The 12489-nt window shown below is 43.7% G+C and overlaps 1 protein-coding gene across 2 annotated transcripts in view; it reads right to left on the bottom strand.

Annotated features, from left to right (window-relative positions):
- HTR7 (5-hydroxytryptamine receptor 7) overlaps window positions 1-10852 on the bottom strand; it is an 80004-nt gene extending 69152 nt beyond the window's left edge. Inside the window, exon 1 of one of the 2 annotated variants that reach the window (XM_023642865.2) lies at window positions 9993-10852. In XM_023642865.2, coding sequence (XP_023498633.1) covers window positions 9993-10537 — 545 coding nt within the window. In that variant the 5' untranslated portion in view covers window positions 10538-10852. The remainder of the gene's footprint in view (window positions 1-9992) is intronic. The other variant, XM_023642870.2, reaches the window with a different exon arrangement.
- Window positions 10853-12489: the final 1637 nt, after the last annotated feature.

Here is a 12489-nt window from a genome sequence, read left to right as displayed (position 1 = left end):
AATGGTAGCTGTTATTCCTGAGGGGTTTCCAAAGGAGACTGACACAGTGACACCCTCACAATGATATTTTAAGAAGTGTGTGTGGATACCAGTAGGAAGGATGAGGGAGTGGGATAAGAAACTGGCACTTAGCAGTTGGGATTGAGTTAAGCTGCATGTGAGAGACAACATAATGGCATCTGTTTATCAGCCAGTAAGAAGTCAGCGTTCCAGCAATCCTGTGGACTCCACAATCCTCCAGGACCCAGGCTACCCTCCCAGCGCACTGCTCTTCCTTCTCAAGTGTGGCCCTGGTTGTCCATCTTGACCAAGACAATGACCAGAGCTCTAGCCACCATATTCACATTCCAGGTGACAAGATGAAAGAAAGAACAAAAAAGAAGAGGAAGAGGGCACACATCAATTGTCCTGAAAGAAATTTCCAAGAAACCAAAACAATACTTCTACCAATATCTCTTGGGTCAGAATTTAGTAACATGGTCACACCCTGCTGCAGGGGAGCCGAGAAATGTAGTCTTTATTCTGGACAGCCATATTCCCAGGTAAAAACAGGAAGTCCTATAACCAAGGAGAAAGGGGAGGATGGGGGTCGGGATGGGCAACAAGCAGCATGTCTTACTGACTTGGTAGATTCCTATGCTCTTCTCTCACATGGAAAGCCTTCCTGCTCCCTCTCTATAAGTTCACTCACAGACTGATTCACGGCCTCCATGCTCTTGGCATCTGCTGTTTCCCTGCCTGGAAATTCTCCTGCCATTTCATCACCAGTCTAATTCAACATTTCTTTTAAGACCTAAGTCAGAAACTATCTCCTTCATCACGACCCATGTCTAAACTTTTATTATTTTCCTTAAATATATATATACATAAATACATGGCACTTGAATAGGCTTTGAACACAGGTTCCACCCCTACAAACTGTGTGTCCTTGGACAAGTCACTTCTGTCCTCCAGTTCCTCCTACATCAAGTGGAGATAATAATGCCCCCCTCATAAAGTTGTAGGGAGGATCAGAGGAGATTTCTATATGGGGAAAGTGGTCTGTGAACGATAAAACACGAAACATCTATTAGCTGTAAGCATTTCTACCCTGAGGTATTACTTTCTGTTAGTTAACATAAGAAAAAACGAAAGTAGTTTGTGGGAAGTGTTACCTCACAAAAGAATAAAGCAGAAGACCTGTTCCTTCTCGGCCCTCTCCCCTTCCCATAGCAAAGCTAGAAGAGGATTATATCAACTCTTAAAGCGAAATTCTACAAGCTGAAAATTAATTTGAGAGATGAGCAAGGATGACTTCCTTCAAAGAGAAAGGCAATCCAGAGAAGCCAGAATGTACCCTGCACTGCTGATCACAGCAGAACTAAAGCCAAGAGCAGGACTCTCAGACCATGGAAGCCAATGAGTCATAGTACCTGGCGAGGACGCAAGGCTTTAGCCAGACACCAGTCAGAACTAAAGCTTATGGCTCTTGCAAATGAGCCAGATGAGTTCCTGTAACCGTGAACCACCCAAAGATGACCCTGCCCTCAAACATGAAACTAAAACTAATGGTTGCTAATAGCATTAAAACAAGAATTGCATCTGCTCAGATTAATTACAGAGCTGATAGGCATCCAAAAACACCTCATGAGATGTCATCAAATAAACACTTTCGTCCCTTTTTTTATAAAACAAGATACATATGCAGGGAAGTGCCTAAAATATACATGGATATTTTACCAGTCATTTTAAAAGTGAGCCCTCATGTAACTACCCATTACAGTCAAGACATAGAACGTTACACGACTTCAGCAGCATGCCTCTCTGATCACAACCCCCTCCTTCCCAGAGGTAATAACTATTCTCATTCTCATGATATTTATTTCCGTCCTTTTCTTTATAATATTTCCATGTATGTATGGCCCTAAACAATGTTGTTTGTCTGTTTTAACTTTTTATCTGAATGGAATCACATTATATGTGTTCTTCTGTACTCTGCTTCTTCTGCTCAGCATTGTGTTTGTGACCTCAGAGTACTTAGGTAAAATGACATGACATCTAAAATTTGATTTAAAACAATGGGAGGAAGGAGGAGTTGCAAAGTATACACTGAATAAATTGGCCATAAATTATCACTGTTGAAGCTAGGCAATGGATATAATTAAGCCCTTTATACTATACACTTGACCTTTTCTTTTTTAAAGATTGGCACCTGAGCTAACATCTGTTGCTAATCTTTTTTTTCTTCTTTTCTGCTTCTCTCCAAAGCCCCCTACTACATAGTTGTATATTCTAGTTGTGAGTGCCTCTGGTTGTGCTATGTGGGATGCCATCTCAGCCTGGCTTGATGAGAAGTGCCATGTCCTCCGCTCTCAGGATCCGAACTGGTGAAACCCTGGGCCACCGAAGGGGAGCATGCAAATTTACCCACTTGGCCCCAGGGCCAGCCCCTACTCTAGACTTTCACATTTGTTTCAAAATATAATAAAAAGTTGTTTAACTTCCTTTGTTAGATTCATTTTAGCTACAGTTTGTTCATTTTCATTGCTATCTGTAACAGTTTTCTAAGTAAGTTCCCCAAACCAGTAGCATGGGAATCATTTGAGAATTTGTTTGAAATGCAAAATCTTGGGCTCCACCCCAGACTTACCAAATCAGAAACTCTTGGGGTAGGGCCCAACAATCTGTGTTTAATAAGGTCTCCAGATAGTTCTGATGTACACTCAAGTTTGATAACCACCACTGAATGCTATTCTATTGTATGAATGTACCACAATTTGTCCATTCTACTATTGATACACAGACGTATTTTTTTCAAGTTTTTGGGTTTCAAGTTTGTGGATGTTATAAATAGTTTTGTACAAGATTTTTGGTGACAAGAGTTTCTCTGATACATAACTAGTGGTAAAATAACAGAGTCATAGGATGTACATGCCTTCAGCATTCTTTGAGAATACCAAACTATTTCAAAGTGGTTCATGACTTCAAAATCCCACTAGTAATGCATGAAAGTTCCCTTTGCTCTACATCCTTGCCAACACTTGGTATTTTTCAGATATTTTAATTGTGGCTCTCTCGAGGGTTAAACACTTTTAAGCTTTCCAACTTGGGATCAAAAAACATATATAAGGGAATTAAACCTGAGACGTGAAATCACAGTTTCACAAATATATCAGTTGGTGGGTTTGCATGGAAGTGGCCTGATGCAGGAAAGAATTTGGCGTGATGGAGAAACTGGAAAAGGTCAATATGACTAAACTACAAAGAGAAAGATGAAATACGGTACAAAATGTTGTTGGGGAGTACAGCAGGACAAACCAGGGACCTTGTAGACATGCTAAAGAGTTTGAATTTTATTCTAAGTTAAATGAAATCCAAGGAAGGCTTTTAAGCAGGAAATTTACATAATTATATTTCTCTATTTTTATATATTTAAAATATTTCAGGCACACTTCCACTTCTAGCGATGATGGAGTTGCTTGATGCTTCAGATCAATGCTTCTGCTGAAAACCACTAGAAAAGCTGCATATAGCACAAAAACGCAAACACATACACACACAACCACACACCCCTGCTTGAAGGCATCACGGAACTGTTGAGACAACCAGGAATTGAGGGGACAAAATTTTGGAGAAGCGAGAACCACAGAGAGGTGAGCCAAAGTTCTGTAACCACTCTTTCCTTGGGCACATTGGCCAAAACTAGGAGAGGGGTAAGGAGCTGAAGATCCAGGCAAAAAGCCTCAGCAGAGTTGCTATTAAGAGGCAAAAATACCAGAAGAACTTTTGGTAGACTACTGAGGTTAGAAGACAAATATTAGAGACCTGAGAGGCCAGGCTCCAGTAAGATGGGAAGTGCAAAATACCAAGCCCAAAACGTGGCTGGTAGTCCCCTCAGGATATTTGCTGAATTCTGAAGCTGTATAGGGCAGCAGGCTAAGATGCCAAGGAGAAAGCTCCCAAAACGCTTCACAGTACTGAGGAGAGAAAAATTAGAGTTCTGAACTAGCCAGGGGGAGGAGTCCTTGAGAACACCCCATGCTCTTAGCTGAAATACCAAGAAGGCTACACCCTAGGACAAGGCATCAGTCCAGTGACAGGCAGAGCTTTATTAAGACTAAAACAGCCTACAGTAAGCTCAGTCTCTAACTTGATTACAATAATCAGTTCCCCAATTCACCTGCCTAGTGGCTATCTTCTCTGGAGTACAATAACATTAGCAACAACATCTACAATTTTTCATACAAAATGTTGAGTGTGCAATCAAAATTTACTAGGCATGCCAAGACACACACAGAAAACAGTGTTTAAAAAAAAACAGATCACACACAAAAAAACTACAAGTGATTCAGATATTGGAATTAGTAGAAAAATAATGACTATGATTAGTATACTCAAAAATATAATAACAAGATGGAGAAATTAGGTGAAAAGGTAGAGAATCAGAATCAATAAAAAGAATCAAATGGAGTTTCTAGGACTGTGTAAGAACTCAGATAAGACTGAACAGGAGATTGGACATAGTAGAAGAGATGATTAATAAATCGGAAGGCAGGTAAAAATTTTTCAAAACTGAAGCACAGAGAAAAAAGTAAAATGGAAAATATAGAAAAGAGTGTAAGACACATTAGAGTAAAAAGGTCTAATTTACATAAACTTGAAAATATAGAAGTAGAGAGAAAAAATGGGACCAGAAAAGTATTTGAAGAGACAATAGCAAACTGATTAGAGATATCAATGCACAAATACAAAAATAAGAAAGAACTCCAGCAGGGTTAAAAGCAAATAAACAGCAAAAAATAATCAAAACTCCAGACCTAACGACATCATAGAAAAATTTATAACATCTAAAGACAAAGAAAAAATCCTAAAAGCAGCCAAAGGAAAAATGGCTATCTTCAAAGGAATAATAAGGTTGGTTAATGGTTGATTTTTCAACAGAAATTATGGAAACCTGAAGACAATGGAATAGTGTTTTAAAGTGCTGAAAAAAACCTCAAATATAGAATTCCATACTGAGAGAAAATATCACTCAAAAATGATGGAAAATTAAGACATTTTCACACAAGTGAAAACTGAGAGGATTTGTCACCAGCAAACCTTCACTTAAAAAAAAAAGTCAACAAATTCTAATTGGGCAAAATAAAATGATCCCAGATGAAAGCATAAGAATGCAGGAAAAAATAGAGCAATGGAAAAGGTAAACATGTGGGTAAATACAACTCATCAAACTGTACATTTCATATCTGTGAATACTGATTGTTTAAAAGAACAATAAAAGTACTATCTAACGGGTTTTAAAAATATGTAGATTAAAATGCATGACAATGAGGCCAGCCGGGTGGCACAGTGGTTAAGTGTGCACGTTCTGCTTGGGCAGCCTGGGGTTCGCCAATTCCGATCCCGGGTGCAGACATGGCACCACTTGGCACGCCGGCATGCTGTTGTAGGCATCCCATATATAAAGTAGAGGAAGATGGGCACAATGTTAGCTCAGGGCCAGTCTTCCTCAGCAAAAAGAGGAGGATTGGCAGCAGTTAGCTCAGGGCTAATCTTCCTCAAAAAAAAAAAAGGAAATAAAAAATAAGATGTATGACAACAATAACACAAAAGGTGTGAGGGGATAAATAGAATTAACATGCAATAAGGTACTTTATTACCCAGTATCATATTTACCCAAAAGAAACAAAAACCTGTCCACAAAATGACTTCTACATAAATAAATGTTTATAGAAGCAGTAACAGCCAGAAACTGGAAACAATTCAAATGTTACCCACAGGTGAAATGGTAAACAAATTATGGTATATTTATACAATGGATTACTATTCAGTGATAAAAATGAATGAATAGTACTGATAGGCTAAAAACTATGAATGAATAACACAGACATTCTACTGAGCAAAAGAAGCCAGATTTAATACAGTACATACTATACTATTCCATTTATATGAAGTTTTGACCAAGCAAAACTAATTTATGATGCTAAAAGGCAGGACAATGGTTATCTTTAGGAGTATAAGGAAGTGGGAAGGGGCAGGAGGGGACCTCTGGAAGGTTAGTAATTTTCAATTTCTTGATCTACTTGCAGATCACATCTACCTATTCACTTTGTTTCTACAGTCTCTAACTTGATTACAATAATCAGTTCCCCAATTCACCTGCCTAGCGGCTATCTTCTCTGGAGTAAAATAACATTAGCAACAACATCTACAAGCTCTACATTCATCAAGCTCTACACTTGGGATTGTTCACTTTTCTATAGCAGGTATTTCCCAAAAAAGGTAAAAAGCATATTTGAGACATACAGAAAATTACACAAAGAATAACAAGACTGGAGGGCCGGCCCGGTGGTGCAGTGGTTAAGTGCGCACGTTCGGCTTCTCAGCGGCCCTGGGTTCGCCGGTTCGGATCCCGGGTGCGGACATGGCACCGCTTGGCACGCCGTGCTGTGGTAGGCGTCCCACGTATAAAGTAGAGGAAGATGGGCACCGATGTTAGCTCAAGGCCAGTCTTCCTCAGCAAAAAGAGGAGGATTGGCAGCAGTTAACTCAGGGCTAATCTTCCTCAAAAAAAAAAAAAAAAAGAGTAAGAATAACAAGACTGTATCCACCACCAAGTTTAAGAAACAAAACATTACCAATACAGCTGATCTGTGCACCACCCCTGAGGACACCTCCACCAACCCCAGCGAAAAAAAGCACTCTCGGGAATTTGGTGGTCACCATTCCTCTGCCCTATTTTATCCTTTCACTCTTTATAGAAGCTTCCCTAATCAATACATACAACTGTTTTGCATGGTTTTTAAACAGTATATAAAAGGTAATTATTTCTATTTTTAAAAGATCATTCTAAGAGGAGCATAGGGAACTTTCCGGGATGACAAATATAGTCTATATCTTGATTGGAATGTTGGTTACATGGGTATACACATTTGTCAAAACTCATCAAATTGTACATTTAATATCTGCTCATTTCACTATAGGAAAATTTTATCTCACTTAAAGATTTTTTTACAAAGATTATTCTTGCTTCTTCACAGGCAATGGATGAAGGTGGACAGAAGTGGAACCAGGAAGGCCAGTTAGACATTGCAGTAGACCTGGTGAGTGTCAAACTCATATACCTGAGGGGTGGTAAGGAAATAAACACAGGTTGTGGGCACAGTTCGTTGTGCAACTTAACTGTGAAGCGGAGCAGCAACTGGAGGGAGAAGTGAGGCCAAAGAAGGAATTCTTAAAGACGGAAGATCAAGCTTAACCTGGTAGAGAAGCAAAGCTGAAGACAAAGAAAAGATGAGGGATCAAGGAAGGAACAAAGTCCTCAGGAAGGTGAGAGGGAAGGGATATGAAGTACAGGTGGTTTGGTCTTTGCTGGGACACCATGTCTTCTTGCTTTTTAACTGGAGGGAAATAAAAAGAAGAGTACAGATGGAGGAAAGATTGCTTGTTTGGCGGTGGAAAGTAAGGTAAGGGAGTTCCCATGCAATGGCTGCTACATTTTCAGTGAACATGAGTCATTATCTAGAAAGGGTAGGCATGGGAGTATTGAAGCCCATGAAGAAGAATGGCATGACACTGCATTGGAAAAGCATCCTGGTATGGTGGGGATTGGTTAAGACAAGTCAAAGGTTCCCTTTTGGATAGGTCAAATGCCCAGCAGATATCTGAATTCTCACAATACAGGCTGAGCTCAAAAGCAGGAATACTGTCATTCACCTTTCATTATGCTGCACAAAGCACAGCATAACTACATTAGGTACTCAAGAGGGAATGAAGAAATGAATGAATGAAGAGTACATTTTTTTCCCATTTTCTTAGCACATTTTTATATCACTGGTCATCGTCTACCATGGAACTGCAGAAAACATTCTTTTCAGAAATAATTCACCTTAGATAGCAAGTGCATTTTCCTTTTTCTCATTTTTAGTTCTGAGTGTTGTTGGAAGAAAAGCAATCTGTGTCTTCCAATGTTATCAATTCTTCATTTAGGTAAAGAAATATGTTCATCTTCTAAACTAATTTTTAAGCAGAATTCAACAATGGGGTAATTCTCACAGGAAATGAAGACATAGAACCTATATCCCTGTATTCCCACAATTTGTGACAATCATAAGGATATAGTTGACAAAGAAATTAGAAGCTCTTGCCAAGAAAGATTAAGCTCTTCTCTGTATTCGAACCTTCCTGCTGCTGGTAAGTCACACATGCACAGCGAGGGAAGAAAGCCTTTCGATCACGTACGGGAATCACAGGATGTCCCAGCCAGACCTGAATGTGCCCAGAAGAACAGAAGCACTGGCTGTCTTTGGAGACAAGTTAGCACACTGTGCTGTTTATTTATCATTTACCAATTAGGAAATGAAAAAAAAATTATAAATGTATTACTTGCAGCATAAATTGCCATTTGCTTTATTACACTAAGTTCCATTTAAAGGCCTCCATTCATACAAGAAGCACTGTTTTGGTTGGCTGAGCAGTTGAGTTCCTGTGCTTATAATTCATACATATACTTACTATGCACATGGAGTGTGCTCTCCTAGTTCCTGTTGCCACAGCCAGGCTGTAAATGCAAATGTTTTTGTCATTTTTAACTACAGTAATCCTGAACTTCAGCTGTCAGGTGTGGAGCTAATATTCTCATACATGCAGTTCATGCTCTACTCTTAAAAATAATTCCTTGTTTGCTGTCAGAAGATCCTAACACAATATATAAAATGGCAGGATCAATTTTTAAAAAACAATCTAGATCTGTAAATGCAGCTACAGTGTATTTTTCCTTGAAAATATCCCCTTTCCTATCATTCCCTTTATTCAGTAATTATAAACCCTGGTCAAGGAGTAAAACTGCAGAACATGTTAAATATCAACAAACCATTATGAGAAGCATTTACAGGGAGGAAAATCTCCATTTCGTGCTAGACCATCCTTTGAGACACTGTCATTTTAAGTGTGGAGGCATCAATTACTTCTCCTATGCTGAAAAGTCTACACAGTAAAGGTTCTATAGGTCCACTAAGAAAATAAGCAACCGTTTCTCTGTATCATTAAACGCAACAGGATACCAGTCCCGTGCTGCTTTTAAACCACCAGTAGAATTCTGCATGTGAATATTAAGGCTTAATATTTCGGTTTCAAGAGAAGCAGAGCTGTTCTGTGGCCACAGAGCACTGGGACTATACTTCAAGTTGTCAACTGCACAATATTTCGAGAGCCAAAGACTAGGTCCATTGCAGGATCCTGTAATCCCAGAGTCTAAAGAAACCCTGGGTCTCCTAGTCCCATCTGACACCCAAGGCAGGAATTTTTTCCCCAGCATCCCTGACAGATGGTCAGCCTCTGTTTCAATTACGCCAGTGGGGGAGTTTTCAAGAGAAGATTCCCAAGGGATATGATGACAGGCTAGAACTAACCATTCAGACAGGGAGTAAGGCTCCAGTCAGTAAGCCTGCAGGTTACAGACACCGTTGCCAAAAACGAAAAACAGACTTCGAAAAGAATAAGATTCAGAATCAGCAATCATACGGGTATACGCAGACCCCCAATTCTGGGACCATCCTAGGTCTTTCCATTGGCCTGGGGAGTAGCTCCTACAATCAGGGAAGCAGGGTGGCTTTTCTCCCACTGATTTCTTAAAGTAAGAATTGACTCTTGAAGGCTCACAGAAAACGTCTGTCAAACTCAGAGAGGATCAAATCCCTTCCTTTCTGAAAACCAAGCCAAGGGACCCCCTGGTGGAACTGCTAATGCTTAAAACACTCTTAACTTTGGTCTTAAAATCTTCACTACAGTAAACCAGAACATTTCGGGCTCTTCTTTTAACGGTGCATACAGGCTTTGCCGTGCCTGAAGTTGTTTCGTTGGTGTAGGGTGGATGTGTGGGGGTTGATGTTTAAAGCGCAGCCCTTCAACCCGCCGTGAAGTCTGGCTTATCCTCTCAGGAAAAGCGAGCGCGCGGGGCTGAGCTGCCAGCACATGCCCATCCGGACCCCGGGACGGAGCGCCCCGGCCCTTACCTGTCGATGCTGATCACGCACAGGGTCATGATCGAAGCTGTGCAGCACATGACGTCCATGGCGATGAAGACGTTGCAGAAGAAGTGGCCAAAGATCCACTTGCCTCCGATGAGGTCGGTGACGCTGACGAAGGGCATGACCGCCACAGCCACCGAGAGGTCGGCCAGTGCCAGGGACACGATCAGGTAGTTGGAGGGCTGGCGGAGCTTCTTGACGAAGCACACCGAGATCACCACCAGGCAGTTGCCGGCGATCGTCAGCAGCGTGATGAGCGTCAGGATGGAGCCGATCACAACTTTCTCGGCTCTGCCGTAGTTGATCTGCTCCCAGCAGCCGGAGGCATTGTCCGGGGGCGCGTCCCAAGTGGGCACGGGGCTGGCCGTCACCTCGGGGACCCCGCGCAGCAGGTGCGGCGCCCAGGAGCCCGCGACCGGACTGGCGCCGTCGGGGCTCAGGTCCGGCAGCTCGCGCCCCACCTCGGGCAGGAGGAAAGAGCGGAGGTGCCCGTAGAGGTCCGGCCGGCCGCTGCTGTTAACGTCCATCATCGCGCCGCCGTGCGCTGCTGCCCATGGAGCCGGCGCCCCCGCCACGAGCTCCGGCTGCCGGCCCTGGGGCTTCACCTCGCCTGCTCCGCTCCGCGCCGCCCAGCCATGGGGCCCGCGCCGGCCGCTGGGGGGCGCCCCGGCTTGGCCTCGCGGCCCCGCACGTCCCGGGCCCCCGGGCCGCTGCGGACACCGCGGGAGCGCGGCCGCACAGGGACTCCCTGCCGGAGATGCCACAGGCACCGACGGACGCTCGGGACGCGCCGGCTCGCCGGGCCGCCCCGCCGCCCGCCGCCCGCCGCCGCGCGGCTCGGCCGAGAGCGCCCGGGAGCAGCGGCAGAAGTTGCGGAGTGCGCCCCGCCCCTCGCGCCCGCCGCCGCCGCCGCCGCCGCCGCTCCCCTGCGGCAGCCGCGCCGCGTCCCCGCCGCCGCTGAGCTCCTCGGCTCCTGGCCGGGCCTCCCAGGCGGGACAGGGGCCGCCGCCTCTCCCGCGCCTCCCCCTGGGCGGGGGCCGGCGCTCCACGCACCTCCCGGGCTCCCGAGGCGGCCCGCACGGGGACCTGTGTGCGGCCGCGGGCGCCGACCCCTCCGACAGCCCGACCTCCTCCGGGCGGTCACCGGAGATGCGCGGGGGGAGGATCGCGAGCCAGCGGCCCTTCGCACTCAGGGCCAAAGGGAGAACCTGGAGAGGAATTTTTCTTCTTCTTAATTAAAAAACGTTTTCGAGCACTACTACACCAAACAATAAATAGATACTTCCGTTTCCTATGTTGACCACTTATGGGAAAAGGAGAAACCGCCGAACTGGGTGGGGGTGGGAGCTCAGAAGAAGAAGAAGAAAGGAAAAAGGGAATGGTGCCTTCAGGTCCTGGTACCGAGAAGGAGCTGGGGGCCCTGGGAAAGCTTTGGACCCTCCAGGGGGCTTAAACCCACTCTGGCTCACCCTCCAGGCGTCTAGAAACAGGCCTGAAAATAGACCCTGGCTGCTTTTATATTCAGACTACAAAGCCTAATACCCTGAAAGGAGGGTTAATTTTCCCATGGCATTCGGGAAAGCTTGCACATAAGCGAAGAAATGACCGGTTATAATGTTCTGCAGAAGAATGCTGGAGGTGTACGTTGACTTAATGCCTATTGCCTCAAATGCCCTTGGTGTTCAAACCCTGTCAGAGTGGCTGATTCTTATCGTTTGTGAGACTTAGTTCACTCCGTTTTGTTTCAGGGTTTTCTTGGGAGCCAGCAGTGATTTGTTTAGTTTAAGACTCTAAAAATAATCAAATCTGTTTCCTTTTCTAGTTAGGCCCTAGCGGATTATAAATAAGAAGAAAAGAAACAGAAACCTCTAAATGTATTGATCTGGGGGCTGAATAATACTCTCATTCTTCAAGGTGGGTATTAGCTCTATATTTCCAGATAAGGAAACACAGCTGCTATTGCAGTTAGCTGGTAAGTAATAGTTAGGTTTCAAACCCAAGTTTATCTGATTACTATGTCGGTAGTCTTCCCTCTACACGTTAAAAAAAAAAAAAAAAAAAAATGGAGGGGTGGTGCCCCAGGGCCTAGTGGTTAAGTTCCATATGCTCAGCTTGGGCTGCTGTTTCGGTTCCCTGCAGAGACCTGCACCAGTGGTTGGCAACCATGCTGTGGCAGAGACCCACATACAAAGTAGAGGAAGACTGGCACAGAGTTAGCTCAGGGCCAATCTTCCCCAAGAAAAAAAAAATTAAGTAGAGAAAAAAATCCCTGAATGGTGGGCCAATGTTCACTGCTCTTTCACTGTTTAGGAAGATGTCAGAGGCTCTCCTCTGCCTGGGATAAGCAGATGGATAGATTGAGTCAGAGTAAGAGTAGAGGATAACATGCAGGCCACAAAGCAATACTATTTAATAGTCAAGAGGATGGATGAGGAAATTTCTTCAACCTTATTTATGTTAGTATTAAACATAATTTCAGACA

The sequence above is a fragment of the Equus caballus genome, chromosome 1, assembly GCF_041296265.1.
Source record: "Equus caballus isolate H_3958 breed thoroughbred chromosome 1, TB-T2T, whole genome shotgun sequence".
NCBI classification, from domain to species: domain Eukaryota; kingdom Metazoa; phylum Chordata; class Mammalia; order Perissodactyla; family Equidae; genus Equus; species Equus caballus.
Note: the sequence above shows the minus strand (reverse complement) of the source record. Positions and strands in the feature narration are given on the sequence as shown.